The sequence below is a fragment of the Dermochelys coriacea genome, chromosome 2 (genome assembly GCF_009764565.3).
Source record: "Dermochelys coriacea isolate rDerCor1 chromosome 2, rDerCor1.pri.v4, whole genome shotgun sequence".
NCBI lineage: Eukaryota > Metazoa > Chordata > Testudines > Dermochelyidae > Dermochelys > Dermochelys coriacea.
Window position 1 is genome coordinate 178641175 of NC_050069.1, and position 19146 is coordinate 178660320.

At 40.4% G+C, this 19146-nt stretch overlaps 1 protein-coding gene across 1 annotated transcript in view; it reads right to left on the bottom strand.

Annotated features, from left to right (window-relative positions):
- The window catches only part of POU6F2 (POU class 6 homeobox 2), a 371816-nt gene that overhangs the window by 112300 nt on the left and 240370 nt on the right, over positions 1 to 19146 (bottom strand). Inside the window, exon 5 of the mRNA XM_038388395.2 lies at positions 3112 to 3416. Within this exon, the coding sequence (XP_038244323.1) occupies positions 3112 to 3416 (305 nt within the window). The remainder of the gene's footprint in view (positions 1 to 3111; positions 3417 to 19146) is intronic.

A 19146-nucleotide genomic window follows, 5' to 3' on the forward strand; every position in this document is an offset into this window, starting at 1 on the left:
TAAAGATTGCGAGGTGCTCAGATACTATGGTAATGGAGGTCATATAAGTACCTCACACAAAGAGCCATTACTGCTGTAACATGCTTCTTTGTGCTCCTCCAAGTGAAAAATGACTTTGTTTAGCTAAAACTTTGCAGTCATATTGGTCTGTACCTTTAGATCAGAGATGGGCCTAGGAAAGAGTGAGTGTTCATATCCATTGGAGTGTTCAGAACCATTAGGTTCAGTTTAAGGTTCGAGGCTACATCAGGGCTAAGGGTTAAGTTCTGTTTCAACACTGATGACATCTCCTGAACAGTTCTCATTAGATCTTAGTCCTATCTAGTGGAAATCTCCAGAGGAATTGTTCTCACAGGGATCTGGATTCCCCTTTACCAGAACTGGGAAATATGCCCCTTATAATTTTGGATCTGACTTGCAGCCAATGCTCCAGCAAGTGGGTTTGGATCTGGGGAACTGAAATAGGAGCCCCCCCCCAAATGTAACGGCTCCTAGATTGAAAGGTTCTGATTTTGGCTCAGCTGTATTTGAGATGGATTGGAAATTAACAAACAGAATTAAAAAAGGGGTTTTTTTGGTTTAGAAGACCAAATGCACAGTAACTTCCAAAGCAAATAGCTAACAGGCATTTTTAGTAGTGTATAAAAAATGTACTTAGCGTGCATGCATGGCAGCTGCACTGAGACAATAAAATGTAACAGCAGCTCCTTTGGAGCTATTTCCGTCTATGTGTGTCAATAATCTGCATATTAAAGAGTCCCAGAGCCCTCTCTAACATGATGGACTGTGCACTAAGTAGTGCCTAAGTAGCCCTTAACACAATACACAGTAGGAACTCTACCAGCATTATGCTTTGCTGTAGAAAAGGCTCACAGAGTAAGGACCTGTCTCCAATGGACTTTTAGTGTATTAGCTGAACCATTTTAAAACTCAGTTCTTATGCAGTTTAGTCTCAATTAAGTTGCATATGGTCTGACTGGCCTGCATGGACAGGGCTGAGTGCCTCATTTAAACCAATTTTATTAATTGTGTAAAAAGCATTTTAAAATAGTGAAATCATTAGAGAGTTAAAGATGCAAGATGAACAGGCCTGAAACCATAGTGTGGACAAAGCATAAAAAGGGTAATGGCAAAGTTTATAAAATAAAGTAAACGAAAACCTTTTTTTTTCAGTATTTCTAGCTGTTGTTTAAAGTACAGTTCTACTCTGAAAAGTGATGGTATAAAAATAGCACCTTATTACTCCAGAGGTCTTCTCCTTGCGTGTATACACAGTCATAGTTGTGAGTGTAGTCAAAACTGCTCTTGTGGGACTTGGATCCAAGATGTTGAAATTCAGGTAAGAACAATTGATCTTGTGAGTGTTTTTTTTTGTTTTGTTTTTTTTTAAACAAAACTTTCTGGAACTGCTTGCAAGACTTTGGCCCCATCATACTCGACCCTAATCTGGATCTTAGCACTGCTTCTTCACCTGTCTCTAGCTGAAATACAGCTATATACTTTTTTTGTCTTAAGAAATATTATGAACAAAAGTTTTAATATCCACCAATGTCTTTTCAAGTCTAGTTTAGAGTCATGAATCTATTTAATTATAAAGTGCCCAACGGGATCGTAGTGGTTTTGATGGAGTTGTAAGCCTATTATGTCAGTTACCTCTATAAATTTGAGGGATTTCCAAACACCAGGAGACTATACATTCTGTATTCTATACAGTGCAATAATTAGGCACACAGGGCTTGTTCCTGCACTACTGAAGTTAGTGTGAATTCTTGCTCCCCAATAGATAAAGTTGTAGCTGGCTATTTGAAACTTGTGCACACATTAGCTGACATTCATAGATTTTAAGGCCAGAAGGGACCAGCAGAGTCTAGTCTGAGCTCCTCTATGACACAGGCTATTAAATTTTACCCAGTTGCCACTCCCAGTGGAGTCCAATAATTTGTGTTTGGCTAAAGCATCTCTTTCAGGAAGGCATCCAAGTCTTGATCTGAAGACATCAAGAGACGGAGAATCCATTACTTCCTTTGGTCATTTGTCCCAATGGTTAATCTCCCTCACCGTTAAAATTTGTACCTTATTTGAATTTCTTTGGCTTTAACTCCCAAACATTAATTTGTGTTATGCCTTTATATATAACCCTCTGTCTGCAGTACTGTATATTCATCTTCTAACCCTTCTAAAGCTGATGTGCAATAGCACTCAATATGATCACTAAGTACTGCAGGCCTGATTCTCCTCTCACCCTGGTGTAAATCGGGAGTAGTTCTCCACTGTCTTTAATGGAGTTACACCAGTATACCACCAGAGTAGCTGAGAGAAGAATGGGGTTCAGTCTGTGCAAGTAGACATAGTTATGTCTAGCCATGTGTCAACAAAAGGCCTTATGAACAAAGGAAAGAGCCACAGGTCACTGTAACTATGACAGTGACAGTGGGATGAGGAGTTAAGGATGGAATTAACCCTGAATTTGTGATCTGCCATAGGATTCTCAATATTGTTTAATATAACTTTTGTTCTTAATAAGACTAACAATAAAACATGGAGATGAGAGAAAGGACACCTTTCCTACCCTCCGCTTTGAAACTTTTTGGAAATAATGGAAGCTAAAGCCTGCTGAACACTTATGTTATGACAACAGAATTCTTAATGTACACTAATGATCATTGGGATTATAATAACTTCAAATGGCAGCTGACTTTGTTGCTGTTTTCAGAAAATAGCAGATAGTGCGAATGATGGGCCAAACTGATCTCTGCTGTAATACCTATGAACCCAGTGGAGTTTCCCAGAGAAGAATTTGTCCTGTTTCCCCTGGGAGCTTACAATGTTTGTTTCAGGAGCAAAAGATAATATTTACCCTTCAGAAGCAAACAGTCTAGGAATTTCACTTGTTTTGTTTTTCTAGTTTCCCAAGTACAGGCTTTTGGCTCAAAACAGTATGTACATAAAGGATTGATTCAAATTAGCGGACCCTGATCAGCATGTGTGCTCAGAACATGCCGGGTGCATTTTATTTTCCCCACAACGAGTGGATTGCTGCCTTCCAGAAGAGAGAAATTTACTATTCGTTGCTACACAGTAGAGATTTTTATTCATCAGGGACCATCATACCTGCAGTGGATTTGGAGAAGTGAGTGGAGAGGAAAGGCCATGTCCTGGTGACTGGTTGGGTTTCTGAGGGGAGTTTGAGGACTGCTGGGCTGGTGATTGTTGGGTCTGGCTCTGGGGCTGCGTTTGGTTCTGCTGTTGTGGCGGCTGCAGTTGTTGGGCTTGTTGTGTCTGCTGAGCTTGTTGCTGCTGCTGGCTTGTTTGCTGCTGCTGTTGTTGCCCTTGTTGCTGTTGCTGTTGTTGATGATGCTGCTGGAGCTGTTGAAGATGCTGAAGTTGCTGAAGCTGGGAATTCAGGGATGAGGTAGCTACAAATTAAAAAATTGAACCGAATTATACATGATACAGCTCATGTACTCCAGAGCCACTCCAGAGCCTAGGTGAATTATATACTGGACCAAATCCTGATCCTATTGAAGTATATGGCAAAACTCCCACAGATTTCAACCTGGCCGGGAATTGGCCCATTGTGAACAACACAGTGCAGGCTCCTGCAAGAGTCTAAGAAACATTTCACAAAGAAAACCAGCATTCAGTTCTGCTAGTGCAGCTCTTTGGGGAAATCCTGGCTCCACTGAAGGCAAAGAGAGAGCCTGTGTGTAGGTTTGGGGCCTGATCTTGCAGTCTTTGCTCAGACAAACCTATCAATGAAGTCAGTGGGAATTTTGCCTGAGTAAGGACTAGAGGACTGGGCTGATGGGATGCTGTTACACATACCATAGCGTGATTTGATGCCACTACATAGAGAAAGAGAGAGAATCAAGGTTATAAAATAAAGCATTCCCTGAAAAGATGATCAATGACACAACAAGCTGTAATATCGACATAGAGTATTTATATGGTAGGTATCAGGAGATAAAATATCAGGTGTGATGTTTTTTGTGCAGTGCATAGGTAATAAAAATAGACAGTAAAATGCACTTGTGCCTCTGAGCTTTGGGTCCACCTTATCATTCAGTCTAAAAGCTGTAAAACGCTTGTGAATTACAGCCAGCCTGGTCTACACAGCTCTCATCAGTTGGTGGCAAAAATATCTCTTTTTCACTAGTATGGTGCCCTCCACCAAAAGCATCCAAAAGTGCGGGTTCAGTTCACCCTGTTGGCACAAAGAACACATGGTATCTCCTAGTGCCAGCAAGGCCACCTGAGTCAAATGGGAATCCAGTCACCGAGGAGGGCACACAGTGTTTGCATTGGGGACTTCATATGCGGAGGGCAATATTAAGTTGAAAGCAGGGCTTCAGCAGCTGCCCAGAAGATTCACTGAATCAGCACATGTCCCAAAAGTCCATTTACCTATGCTCATCCATCACTTTTGGAGCTGTACTGGCTGGCGGCAGGAGCCCAATGGATAGGAGGCTGTAAGTGTCATTCACTGCTACAACCCACCTTCCAGAGGGTCTTGTTGCCACCAGGATGCTCCATCCTGGATTGTACCAATGGAAGCCAAAGTAACCTTGGAGTGAATCAAGCCTATTATTGAGAAATAGAATTTACATTTCATGGCAAGAAACATTGTTTACCAGGTTCAGTTGTAGATTTGTCAAATAAACAAAGTTGATTCAGTTTTCTTTTCATGCTGATAGCCCTATTCCAGCTCTCTAGATATGTATACCTTACAAACAACACTGAGGTTTTGGAGAGATTTCTGAAGTCACTGTGTGGGTAAAGTGGCATAAAACAAAAGAAATGGGTGAGGAAGAGCAGGGAAGTATAAACCACATAGAATGCATGGTGGAGTGGGCAGCATATGGGAAGAGCCTTTCATCACCCCTTTCCTATATTCCTAATTTATCTGCAATAATATACAGTTATTCTTCAATCAACAAAGAGAATCAAGTGGCTAATGTGTATTTACATGAACTAAACTCATCTATGTATGACTCACCTCAAAAGCAAACTGAAAAGGAAATTAAACTGGAGCTACATCAAGGGAAAGTGAGGATTTGGAAGAGAAGGAGTCAGTCACTCACCAACTTAAGTTGCAAGGAAAGTGATTTCTGAGATAACAGCAAATTCAACACCTGTTCTGGATGTAAGATGTAAAAAAGCTTGAGTTGAAAAAACCCGACTATAGCCTCTGGGTGCTATAATGATATAAATATTTACTACTGTTTACTTAGATGCCTAAGTCTGTTTAGAGTAACTGCTGAACATAGCAAGCGATGATGAACAAAACAAAGGACATGTGACTGGGAAGATGGTGCAAATATTAACAAGACGACATGGGAAGAATTGAAAGTGGAGAATGTGGAGAATAAGGAATGCTGCTGCCAAAATATTCCTATTACTGGGCTGTTGGAGAGGAAAACAAGTAAGTGTTTAATGGAAGCTAACCATGACAAAATAAAAATAGAGAACTAACATCAACTTAAAGGGGCTTACAATACACCCGGCAAGACACATCAAGCGGGAGCAGTAACTGTATGCTCCCACCCTTTAGAAAACAGAACCATGAGCTAGATCAGTGATTCTCAAAGCCAGTTTGCCACTTGTTCAGGGAAAGCCCCTGGCGGGCCGGACCGGTTTGTTTACCTGCCGCGTCCGCAGGTTCGGCCGATCGCGGCTCCCACTGGCCGCGGTTCGCTGCTCCAGGCCAATGGGGGCTGTGGGAAGCGGTGCAGGCCAAGGGACGCAAGGTTATTGTAGGGAGGGGGGTTGCGGTACGGCTACCCTTACTTCTGCACTGCTGCTGGTGGGAGGCTGGCTTCAGAGCTGAGTGCCTGGCTAACAGCTGCTGCTCGCCAGCTGCTCAGCTCTGAAGGCAGCACAGAAGTAAGGGTGGCAATACCAGGACCCCTCTAAAATAGCCATGTGACCCCCTTGAAACTCTCTTTTGGGTCAGGACCCCCAATAGGAGAAACACTGGTTTCCCCCATGAAATCTGTATAATATAGGGTAAAAGCACACAAAAGACCAGATTTCACAGTCCATGACGTGTTTCTCATGGTTGTGAATTTGGTAAGGCCCTATCTATAACCTATGATGTGTGTAGCCCATATAGAGGAGAAAGGGTGTAGTTTACATATCCTTACCCTATTGTGCAGGTGGACAGAGTGAGCCACAACCTTGCCTTGGAAGGCTAAACAAAGCCCCAAATGTGATTTTACTCTAGAGGAAATTTTTTCAAGTGTGTCTGGAAAGCAAAATAATGGTAAAACCACACTTTTTAGTAATGCATTTGGGAACAAAAAAAGATGGAGATGGTATGATGGGGGGGGGGATTCATATTGTTCTGACCATAAGAATGTGTAACAACAGAGTTGTCCTAAATTTGCTTTATGGTTGGAAAGTTTAAAGTGTGAAAAATGTAACCTTAAAAGAAATACAAAAAGACGCATTGTTAAAGTTAAAAGTGGCATTGCCTGGAGGTCTCAAATAGTCACTTGGGAGCACAGGCTGGGCAGGGCAGTGAAGAAAAGAAGGGCACAAAAAGAAATGAAGATATTCAACATAAAACAAATGAAGGGGAAGGTTCAGTACAGTGCTCAAATTACAAGGATATGTTTTTGTGACTGAGTAATGCAAAACAACTGAAATACTAAATTTTAATATTAATCTTTTTCTACACAGAGCATATTATTTAATTTCAAAATGCTTCTTTGAATGAAATGTGACTTGTCGCCAGTGAGAGAAGTGCAACTGAAGTAACAGCACATGCTCTAGGGAAACAGATAATAGAATTGATGTTAAACTGTTTGCTTAAACCTAGGAGAGTAACACCTGAAGAGGTAAAATTTCTTTAAATCTATGAATCTTCTTGAAAGGAATGTGTTGCTTATGACTAAAGCAGTGACTTCAAACCCTGAAAAGAAGTAATTTAATTTGATGGAATGGCTAGCCAAGCAGCTTATGTCTTCCTATTTGCACCACTTCCATTAACAAGCTATGCATTAGGCCAGCTTCATCACTGAACTGTTTCAAATTAAATCTTCATTAAAGCGTTTTCTTGATGGCATATTCTGAAAAACAGTACAATTTATTTTTCTATTTTACAAACATTTCTGCCTTCATGTCCTCTCTTCTCCTTAACCCACATAATAGAGACAAAGTCCATAAAACCAACCAAATCCCCCTCTTGTCTTAGACCATGTGACTTAGGGCCAGATTTTGATGCCATTCAACATGAATAAAGGTTCCATACTGTTTGGTGCTCACAGCGCTAGCCTGGGCTTAGGAGACCCAGATTCAATACCCTGCCCCACCACAGATTTCCTGTGTGACCTTGGGCAAGTCACCGAGTCTCTCTTGACTCAGTCCCCCAGCTATAAAATGGGCATAATAGCACTTCCCTGCCTCACAGGGGTATTGTGAGGATAAAGACATTAAAGATTCGGAGGCACTCAGATACTATGGTAATGGTAACCATATAAATACCTATGACAGATACTCTATGATACTCCCATAGAATCTGACACTTTATTCGCCCTGGGAATGGGATGGGATAGAAACAAGTGGAGATGAAGGGGCAGGAGGCTCTTACTCCGTTTGTCTATTGGCAGTCTGAGTGAATAGGGTTAATCAGGCAGGTGGAATCTTGAGATGATGAGTGCCTCTGACATTGACTTGAAGGTTTTTTTCAGGTCCACCTGAAACTGTCAAAGATTGAACTGATATTGGGGCTTCCCTGCTAAAGCTTTCCAGTCAGCAGCCTCTTGACTAGGAAACTCTTGATTCAGAACTTGTCAATATGCTTGTGACATTCAAGACTAGAATGGAAGCCCATTTGTCCTTGCTGGTGTGGGAAGTGGTCAGAGAGGGAGATAGCTTTCCAGATAAAGGGGTTCAGGCATTGCCTGCCATCACACAAGCTATTCAGATAAATTCTTGCCTGTTTGGAAGAGCTCTGTACAAATCCTCTCTGAAATAACACTTAATGTCCTACTAAGTTATAGATTATGTTTATATGAAGAAGTAAAAGTAGGAATTTGTTTTTTTTAATATGATGATAAACAACTTTTTCACTGACTAACAAACAGATGTGGAATTGGAGGAAGGACTCTTGGAAGCAGATACTGCTCTTGTATCATCTGAAATTCCATCAGGCTCCAAGCTCTGAAGAAAGTGACAAATGTCAGAAAGGTATACAAGTCATAAAAGCGAAGGAGCATAGACAAACTACATGATTTAATTGAAAACAATAAATACATGATAACCCCCACAGTTTATACTACATATGCAGTTTGTGAGACGCAGTGTGATGAGGAGTGAGCATGGACTGGATGCCAGATCTAGCACTCACTTTGACAGCAGATTCATTGTGTGGCTTTGGGTAAGCACTCAGGATACATCTTCACTGCAAACCCTCCTACTCCTCTCCCCCATGGCAGAGAGTTTCAGAGTCTTGGTCAACTGACTTGGGCTCAGAGTACAGGGCTGAAAATAGCAGTGTAGGTGTTCCCACTAGGGCTGGAGCCTGGGCTCTGAAATCCAGCAATAGAGGAGGGTCTCAGAGCCTGAGCTCCAGCCCAAGTGAGAACGTTTACACGGCTATTTTTAGCCCTGTAGTATAAGCCCTGCAACCCACATCAGTTAACCTGGGTTCTGAGACTCGCTGATGTGTTTTTGTTTGGTTTTGGGTTTTTTTGCAGTGTAGAAATACACTCAGGGATGTCTACACTGCACACTAAGCTGCTCTCTATTGACATGTAAAACATAACATGTATTCACCTACCTATAACAGGAATCTTATGATGATTTTTGTGCTAATTATTTGCTAGAACTTTGGCGATAAGTGTGAAATTTTTTATCTCAGATAAACAAAATCAAATCTCTGCAAAAAGCATCCTGAAGAAGATCCCTCTTTTCTATCATTCAACAAAGAAACAGTAAAATGCATCATTTTAAGGGAGAGATAAGTTTAATGGGCTAACATTTTCCATATTGTATCTAAACTGTAAACAAGGAGGAGGAAAACCCATGGGAACTGGAATTCATCTCAAATTCTATTAATGAAAAATGCATATTGAATTGATGTTATATATGAATCTAAGGAATCAGTTCCAGCCCTTTAGGAAAAGGAAGCTGGTAATATGTATTTATGCTTATAGACAAAAAGAACCAAGCTGGCTTTCTAACTTGGGTGTCTCCATTTTGAGTACAATATGATCTTGTCATGCTACAGACTAGTTACGAATGTGTGTGGTATAGTTGCAGTCACTCTAGTGCAGAATTGGTGTGTGTGTGGCAATTATGATGGATTCTTAATTGTTGCAGGTCCCTGGTAAATCTCCTGAGAGGTGGTCACACGTTTCAGTGATCAGCACTTTATCTGAAAGGCTAACACAAAAACTCTATAAGGGTAGAAAAAATATTTAGGGACAGACTTGTACCTGCTCAGCACAGCTCAAAATAAGGGGTGCTGTGGAGTCAGGCTGTGCCGGGGGAGCATCCATGCCTTGCTTTTCTGATCTGCCCAGTGCCCCCGCTACTACATCCCTTAATGGTTTCACTCTAGTGCAGAGGGAGGTCATGGGCTAGGCTTCTCCATGCCCCTCCCAGTTCCCTTTGGGCCAACATAATCTTCTTGGCCCTTATGTTGTTCACAGAAGGTGGGGTGTGGGGAAGGCCCTTTCATGCTTCTCCACCTCTTCCATTCATCCACGTATCACCCATGTAGGAAACTGGCAGGTGACTTTAGCCAATAAAGATGATGCAATAAGTCCAATTCACCCCTGATATACCTATGCTGAAGGCAATGAATTTACACCAGGGATTAATTCTGCTCCACGAGTCTAAGGGAGAGAAGGTCTGATTCATGGCTGTAGCAGGAAAAATGAAGGCAGTCATGGCACCTACTATACATACTCCGGTCCCAGTTCTGATTGGACTGATTTCAGTGGGAACAGGAGTAGGGCCTCATTTGTCATGGTTAGAGTGTTTCTGCAAAAGTCTAGGCAAAAGAAGGGCTCTGAGTGTCAATAATAGCAAAAGAAAAATTTATAAATATTTTTTTCCTAGCAACTGAAAAAAAAGTTAAAACCACAAAAGCTTAATTTTATTTATTTTCAGTTCCAGACCCATATTTAACATCCCATTCACAATATAAATTCAGATTCAAAAGATCTCTCAAACCTAATCCTAAAATCAAATTAGAGCTCTTGTAATTCAATTTGTATTCTGAATTTGTTCTTGTGGATGAACTCCACATATTATCTGATTAGAGCGAGAGAGAGAGAGAAGAGGAAAAAAGGGATTGTGGAAGTTTGAAGGAATACTTTATTGTTACTTTTCCCTAAAGCCTCATATTTGCATAATTGCACAGATGTTATACAGTGGCTTGATGTGATGTACAATTGACTAAAATGTAATGCAATGTACAATGGACAAAAAGAGAAAATCATACATTATACCTTTTCTGGTATGACTGAGCACAGAACTCGGCTCTAGCGGCTTTTAGAGGCTAATGTCTTTTTCCACTTCCCCAATAATAGAGAATGGATTTACATTGCCTCAAACTAAAAAGTGTAACTAACTTAAGCATCTGGGTTTGTGTCCGAGTTGACATGTCCTGCTTTTTCCTGTTGTTTCTTTTTTAATGAGCTATATCTTCTTTGAAACAGATTTCTAAAGATTGAATGCACACACTGAATAGTCTAATGCAGGCCTGTGTTTACACTCTTTCCTATTAGGGATAATGAGGGGTGGGTTAGCCACCTACCCACTTTATTTTTTGCATATGCTTGGATTTTCCTTTTGAGGGGGAAGTGAGAGTAGTTCTATTTATGTTAGCATTGGTTAAAAAAAAATAAAATAAGGAAAGGAAGGCACATAATGGTTCAAGAGATTAGTAATAGAATACAGAGCATTTTACTTCTAAATCACCAGTTCAAATCCACCCTGTGTCAATACAAAGTCATTTGATTCTGATGGTTTCAGGGTGCCCTACTTTATATAAAATGAATTGGGCATCATCTTCTATATATACTATTTACATCTGGAATAATGTCACTAAGTAGCGTCTATGTAATGCATTGACAGTCTCAAAAATACTAAGCGGCAACATCATAAAAAACACCACTATAGGTGTCACCAATTGACACCTTTATTTGCAGTTTCAGTCAAGAGACTAAGGATTGAAAGAGGAAGGAGGACCAAGTCATCTGCTCATGCCTAAAGGAGAACCCTCAAGGTGAAGGCAGGGAAGAGGGGGAAAGCTTGCATTGCCAATGCTCTTGTTGTACCAACTCTGCAGATATGCAGAGGGCTTCACTTTCCACCGTTGTCAAATTCAGGATCTTGCAGGAACACTAAATTCACTTTAAAGAATACAGGCAATAAAAAGGAAGTATTACGGAGAAAACCATCATAATTTATCAGGTGCCTGTGGTGTCTCAGTATTTTGATGTATAGTGGAACTTCCCTGAAAAATGACTACTGTATTAAATAAACCTGACATTTTCCCCTACCAAACTTTAAGATGTACAATAATACACTGGAATCATCAAAAAAGTTCTAGATGGGGAGGTGTGACTAGGCGGTAGGGAAAATGTATTTGGAATAGCTCCTGTTTTGAGATAATCTAGAAGCTATTTTCTCCTGATTTATGACAAGATTTTGAGAGTAAAGTTCCTTGAGAGTATTGTAAAAATTGCATTAACCTATTTAAAATGCCCAAAGGTAAGAACGAGCTGGAGAAATTAGACTTTAATAAGCCATTATATGGTTAAAAGGAATATATAGAGTTATAATGTTAATGCTAATGAAGTTTATTGTAATAGAGATAAAACCAATCTGTAATTACGTCTTTGCCTACACCAGTGGCAGCATGTAAAGGTACACGCAACTACATGCCACAGTGAAAAGCAGGCTATGTCTGCACTGCAGTGTGTAGCTACTTGTGTCAATGCAGGTTCTGGCAGGAGGGAGGCAGTGGGGAAAGGCTGCAGCACTGGGAAGGAAAGGGGAAAATACGCGGATAAAAATAGCAGTCTAGACATGGGAGGCACTGCTTGGGCGCAGAGACAGCCATGTAGGGCACGTACCCGAAGGTTCTGGCGTGTCTGTATTCTACTCACCTACACTGACTCACCATCTATACTGCTATTTATACCTGTGCTAGGAGGGCATGTCATTATTTGTACTCTACATGCTGCTGTAAGTGTTGGCATAGCTTATTAGGGATTAGGTTGAGACCTTTGGGAGGGGCAGATTATTCCACATCTGCCTACTGCAGGCTTTCTTGAGCCTTCCTCTGAAACATCTGGAGCTGGTTATGGTCAGAAACAGGACACTGGACCATGGGTCTGATCCAATATAGCAATGCCTATGAACTTATGGGTAGCGTTTGTCTTTGCAGTGAAACTGCAAATAGCTCACACATTGGACTCATTTACTTTGGAAAACAAGGGATTGAAATGAAAGAAATTAAATTTGAAAAAAACATTCTGCTGACCAGATGATGATGATGATGGCTCCCAATAGACTCCCTGACAATGAGTGGGGCAGCACATGCACACAAACCATGTACTGATTTTAATACTATCGCTTGTAGTTTATAATTTTTGTTACTTGTCTGTTTCCCATGTGATAATATTGATGTGGCTCTGAGATATAAATCCCCATGGCATTTATAAAGACTACAGGCCAGACTGCGCCTTGAAGGCATTAGCATGTGATTGATGCAGTACAGTGCCATACCATACTATGCTGGGGGAGCTTGGGAAGGATTTTGCAGAATCCAGTTTTGAGTTCCAGGAAATGCAGAGTGGGGTCCGTAGTCCCGTGGGTGCATGGCCATTTCCACTGGCAGGAGCAGTGGAAATAGAGTTGGTACAAGGGCCATAGCAAGAGGGACTCATTGAGCTGTCTGGAAATTCTAAAACAGGATTTTGCATTCTTCTGGACAGTATTCCTGCAGCTGTGAGTTCTGTATTTGTCTATGGCACATGGGTCTCCTGACAAAAAAATATTTATCCAGGTGCATGCATAGTATTGCTTCTTTTGAACATCAGAAATTATTAGAAGTCTCTTCAAAGAAAGTCTTTGAAGTGAATCATGTTTCCTTAACTAAAGGTGAAGTTACCGTAAGTAAAACATACTATTTTGTACAATACAATGGAACACTAGATCAAAGTGTTTGGGGGTTTAAAAGGTTGGCCTTGAAGCTCAGCTAGTGGAAGAGTCCTGGGAATGACAAAGGAGGGTATCACTTCCCACCAGTCTTGACCAAGATATGTAGCAGAGGCTACTGGGCCTCGGAGATGATTTGGTATGATGAAATGCTTTTATCTAACAGACTTTCATTATATCGGTGTTCTCTGTCATTTCCTATTGTCAATATAGGAAGCTTCTGAAAGAAATACTTGAGTATGTGGATCTTTGTTTAAATGTGTGCGCTGTCACTGGTTTTATTTCATTCTGTGTGTGTTAAGTAGCTTTCAGGGACTGGCTCTGATTAGGAGGTTGTACAGTGGGGCCCTAATCATGACCTTCAGGGCCTCCAAATGCTACTGCAATACAAATATATAATAATCATATTTTAATATGGAGTGGCTACACTCTAATATATTACATGCTCTGACACACCTACAGAGACACTGGCAGTGTTGATTTTGTCTAGTCAAATAGCTAGGAGACATGAGACAACTCCATGTATGTATTCATAACTCTTCAAGTTTGAAAAAAATGAGTATTGCATTGCAAGGTCCAAATTCCAAGTGGCTAGAGAAGTAGGCTTAACAATGATGAGTGCAACTCACTGAAAAAAGGAAGAAGGCAAGAACGTGTGTGTAACAAGAATCAGGGAAAACACTGGCCCAAAAGTGTTCCATTCCTTATAGACAGTAAAGCATCAACAGCGAGTGGGAGGCACAGATGCAAAACTGACAGAGGCAGCTCCATTTCCCCTTCAGAGCTATGCAACTAAATTAGCCATTAAGGTCTTGGATTTGGGTCCAGACTCATCAACACAGAGCTGCGCCTTCCCCATTATAATATCTAACTTTCTTTGCGTCTGCCCCCCACTCCAAATGTAAAGTAAAATTAAAGGCAATGCGGCAGACTGGGCAAAAGAATAAAGTAAAACAAAAAGGAAATATGGTATTCTTCTTCTTCTATCCAGAAGAACATAGGGCCAAGTCCTGCAAGAAGCTGAGTGCCCTTAATTCCTACTAAAGTCAACAGGAGTTGAGGGCACTCTGCAACATTCAGGAAATGCTCAGCACATTGCACGATCAAATGTATTACATTGATGACAACTACACAATTAATTCAATTAAAAAATCAGAACAGGAATGAAGAACAGTCTCATGATCATTCAGTATTAATTATTATTTATGCTACTACAGTTCTCAGATGAGATCAGGGTCACATTGTGCTAGGTGCTGTACATACACATAGTTGTAAATAGTCCATACCTGCAGTGAATAACTTGTAATTTTGGTAGACAAGCCAGAGAAAGGAAGTATAACTTTCCTCTTTTATAGGTGAGGGATTAAGCACAGAGAGATTAAATAACTTGCAAAAGGTTACACAGGAATTTTGTGAAAGAGCCAGGAAGTGAACCCAGATCTTGAGAGTCCCAGACTCATCGCGGGACCTGCCTGATTATATACTCGCTCATTGCTGCCCCACAAAATGAGTCGTCTGTCTGCCTGTTAGTAACTTCATTTTGTTTTCTTCAGCTTTGTTCACTTGTTTGGCTCATTTCATTTACAATTCTATGTCAAGTGAAAACAAGGCGAGCAAATGCAAGAAGCATTTTGTTTAGGGGCTAGGTCCACCCCTGCCTCCTCAAAATATTACCAGCAACATTATCAGCTGATTTTGTTGTTTGCAGTAATTCCTTGGTAGGTGTAAGGGGCCCAGTTATTTTTTCTCTCCTGTTTATTTTATTCATTTCTAAACAGATTAAAAACAAAATCTAGCACTGGGTGCAGCAGCAGTTCTGGACCCTGTTGCTGGCCACCCCTCTTCTTCTGCAAAAGGAACTATTGCTCATGACTTTATTTACAATAACGTGAGAGTGGATATAAAGCCAAGGGGTGGAAAACTGAATTCAGGCCTCTTTGGCCTCCTCCTCCCCCCAACAAAGATATTCTTCTCAAACAACAGTAAATATTCTCTGCGCCCCTAGATGCCTCTACCCACCTAACTTTGTTTGGCAAATAGAGGGTATTATTCTTACTGCCAAAATAAATGCTTCTGCTACTGAAATAAGTACAAATGAACATAGTAGTGGGAATTTTTGTTTTAACAGGAGGAATTTATTGTACAAGTGTCCAGTAGGGCAGCCATCTGTTAAGGTAGACACAAGTGATATTACTGTAAACATAATGGCTTAGTCCTTTTTTTGTTTGGATAGGATTTGTCTCTTTCTGCTTGTCTTGGTCACCTTTGGGGTGGAAGTTAAAGATGCTGGCCTGATTCTACCTGGTCCTCACACAGCTGCCTAGTGGGTGAGTGGCCCACTGGTGGCAGGGTGTTGGGAGCAATGACCCCTGATGTGGCTTGCAGAAGGACAGACAGAGTTTCAGTCCCCCTGCACCTGTCTGCTTGCTGGAGGTACAGGGTGCTCTTAAGGTGGCCAAAAAGAGGCAGCCTATCATTCTGCCCCACTGCACCTGACTATGGAGCATGGAAAAGCAGCCTGTTCCCCACAAAGGAGTGTAGTATAAGGCATGGTCCCTTTTGTGCACTATGGAGTTAATGGATATGTTCTGCCTCCCAGTGCTCCCCCTAGGAGTGCTTCTGCATTTCCCCTCTCTGAGCTGTGCCCCACAGACACACTCTAGCCCTTTTCAAAAAGAGTGAGACATAGCCCCTGTGTTTTGTCCAACCTTCCTTCTCTCAATAAGATTAGAATGTGTGAATGCTGGGGAGCCCAGAATGGTTGCTGCATTTGTCTACATAGTCACTGCAATACCTAATTCATTGCTTTGTAAAGCCTGTCAGGATTAGAGCTAGACAAAGTTTTTTGGTTGAAACTTTTTTTGTGAAAAATGCAGATTCAGTGACACTGATTTTACTGAATTGTCCTTTTAAAAACAAAAAATTCAACCCTCCCCGAAATGTTTGTTCCAAATAAAACATTTTTGATTTTAAAATTTCCTTTGATTTTATTAAAAATACAATGTATAAAAATACTTGAAATCCATATGATACATATTGATTTTGTTGAAACAAAACATTGTGTTCAACCTGAAGCAATGTTTTTCTTTTTGATTCGCTGAAAATTCTGGAAAAAAAAATTTTTCATTTGATCTGAAATTACCCCCCCCCCCCAACTATTTGAAATTGCCAATAAACCGAAGAATCTATTTGTCTAGCTCTAATCAGGATTCCTCATGTATGAAAGGTGACATTTAACCCTGGGTGCTATTCTGTATCTTATTTGGCTTAGTTCCCTGGTATACCACAAAGAAGCTATGAGGAATTTGGATGAACTGAAAGACATTACATGCAGTTAAATCTTCCCTTTGCAGTTAATCTACAAGTTTCTCCCACAGCAACTGATTAAGCATTTATAAATAAAAAGGGCTACACAAACATTTAATAAAAGGCATTTCAGTTAATAATCCATTCATTTTTGAAGGGCATTTTTGGAAGGGAAAAAAATTTGAACACAGATGGCAGGCTTGCAAATTGAATGAGAAACCATTCATTATTACTGTCCAGTGTACTAATTCAGGGGGTAAGCTTTTTGCTGTTTATATGTGCTGATTGGTACCTTATTATGCAAATCAATGGGACTACTTGTGGAATATAGCACCACCCAATGTGAGGGAGGCAAAATTGAATGCTCCAAGTAGCTCACAGGGAGCTAATCCCTAATGCACTCCTTTAGGCACTATTGGCTTAATTTAATAGTTAGGATAATAAAGGATGGTTTTAATTAAGTGTTTAAATCCTACCAGCTGTATATGTTTTGCCAATTACTCAAGCACTAGCTGTAGTTTGAAAACATTCTGCTCACTGCTGTGTCACTTGTGAGTAGCCTCTACCCCTCCCTCTTGAACAATCAGACAAATGGCCCAGGCATGCACACACACACAAATGCACACAGACATATATCTATAAACCATGAGTTTATTAACAGCCATAGTGTGTACCTATAAACACATTACTGCTGCTAATAAATATTAAAATTTTGGTTTTGATCTAACCTCAAAATGAATATTAAAAACCTATTCTGTGAATTCAATCCTTTTTACAGAAAAGTACTATAGAATTTAATAGGCATGAAACCATTACAAACTGAATATTCTGTAGAAATTACTCTAAGAATTTATAAAATTGAAAAGAGAAATATAGCCATCCTACTGAGGCTATTAGCAGGCACATAATCCTGTAGAATGTTTCAAAAATCCGAGAGAAAGGTTACAACTTTCTATTCAACTCTTTAGGACTTTTCCAAAAGAAAGGTTAAGATTTAACTTTTAATTGTAGAGAGTTCAGGAGATTTTGACAATTACTAGAATACTGGATGTGGTTGAAGAAGTTACTAACATTTTTTAGTTGGGTGTTGTTACTTAGGGGGAATTCTCTGTTCTGGAGTTTCCCCGTCTGTAAAAGTTGGAGTGATTACTTACCCTCATTAGGAAAGCCCTTTGAGAAGTATAGATGAAAAATGCAATATAAATGTTGGAGATTCATTATTGTTATTATTATTATTATTAATATTATTATTATGCCATTTTAGAATGAAGATACTGTCTGTATCGAAATGGAGTGTTTTTAAATAAAAGGCCCCTGCTGCTACACAGTACAAAAGAAAGGATTTTTATGAACAAATTTCAACTTGGATACAAGACACAATTTTACAACGTGTCTTGGTTTGCTTTTATTAACTTTTAAAATTAAAAACCAAAGGTTGAAAGTGTATTTCAAACTGTGTGAACTATGATAGCAATGCAGGTAGCAAAAGATACACCATGAGCACACGCAGACATCTGAAACCGCTACGTTTACGTAAGTTTGTTTTGCCAACTTTTAACAAAATAGATGAAAACTGTTCTCTTCAGCTGCAGTGCCAGGCATTTTGTTTTTACTCTGTTGATTTTAATAGCCCGTGCAGAAGCTTGGAAAGGAACATTTCTTCCTTTGTCAATTTTAAACTTTTCCGATTTGGCAACCCTGGGTTTTTTTCCATGGTGTGTTTTCAGTGAAGCTGAACTTAATATGGCTCTCTTGGTTTTGTATCCAAGCTTGCTCTCTGCTCTTGATACAGAGCCAGGGCTCAATGCCACATGGCCCCAAATGTTCTCCTTTACTTCTCTTCCAGGAGCATCTTGTGAGCTGGAGTTTTTCTAGGGAATATCCTGGGGGACTGGCTCTTCAAGAAGGTCTCTGCTTTCTGGAAGAAGAAGAAGAGCCTCAGCAGCAAAAGCTATGGCTAGCACCGCCACTAGCTGACCTGCCCTTCCTCCCGCACAGAGCCAAATCACAAGGCTCCAGCAGTCTCTGTGACAGAATACACCACTGTACTCACACCGTACACACTACTGTAATAATCTTTGTACAAGATATGCCTTGTAACATATAATTTAAAAAGTCATAATTTCCAGGTCAGTATTGTCCTGATAAAATATATGTGGCAAAAACATATGTGAAGTTATAAGATTCCCCTATATGATGCGATTAACACATGTTCCAAACCCACAGCCCTGTCCAGGCAGAAGTTGGTAAACAGGTCTGACCTAAACAAAGGAATGTGTGATTGCCTTAATTTGCATTGAAGCAGTAAACAGAGTCATCAAGCTGGAAGGGAAAACAAAAGAAGCTCAAACAGATAAAAAACCCCACTAGGGAACATCCTTCCACATAGACTCTTTGTCTCCTGATTCTCTGCTGGAAATGTTTTTCAAGAGGAGGACTGAAACTATAAAAAGGAGGGGCAAACTCCTGAAGACGCCCGTCTTTTTCTCCCTGCCATCACATTCTCTGCACATGAGACGACAAAGAAAAACAGCTGTTGGACTCTGGAGAAGGGGTTCTGAAGAAGAGTTTGGTCAGTAATCTTGCTGGAAGCATGTGGTGAGAAACATTGCTTGGATCTAATATAGTCTGTTAAGTTAGGCAATAGAAAGCATTTTTTCT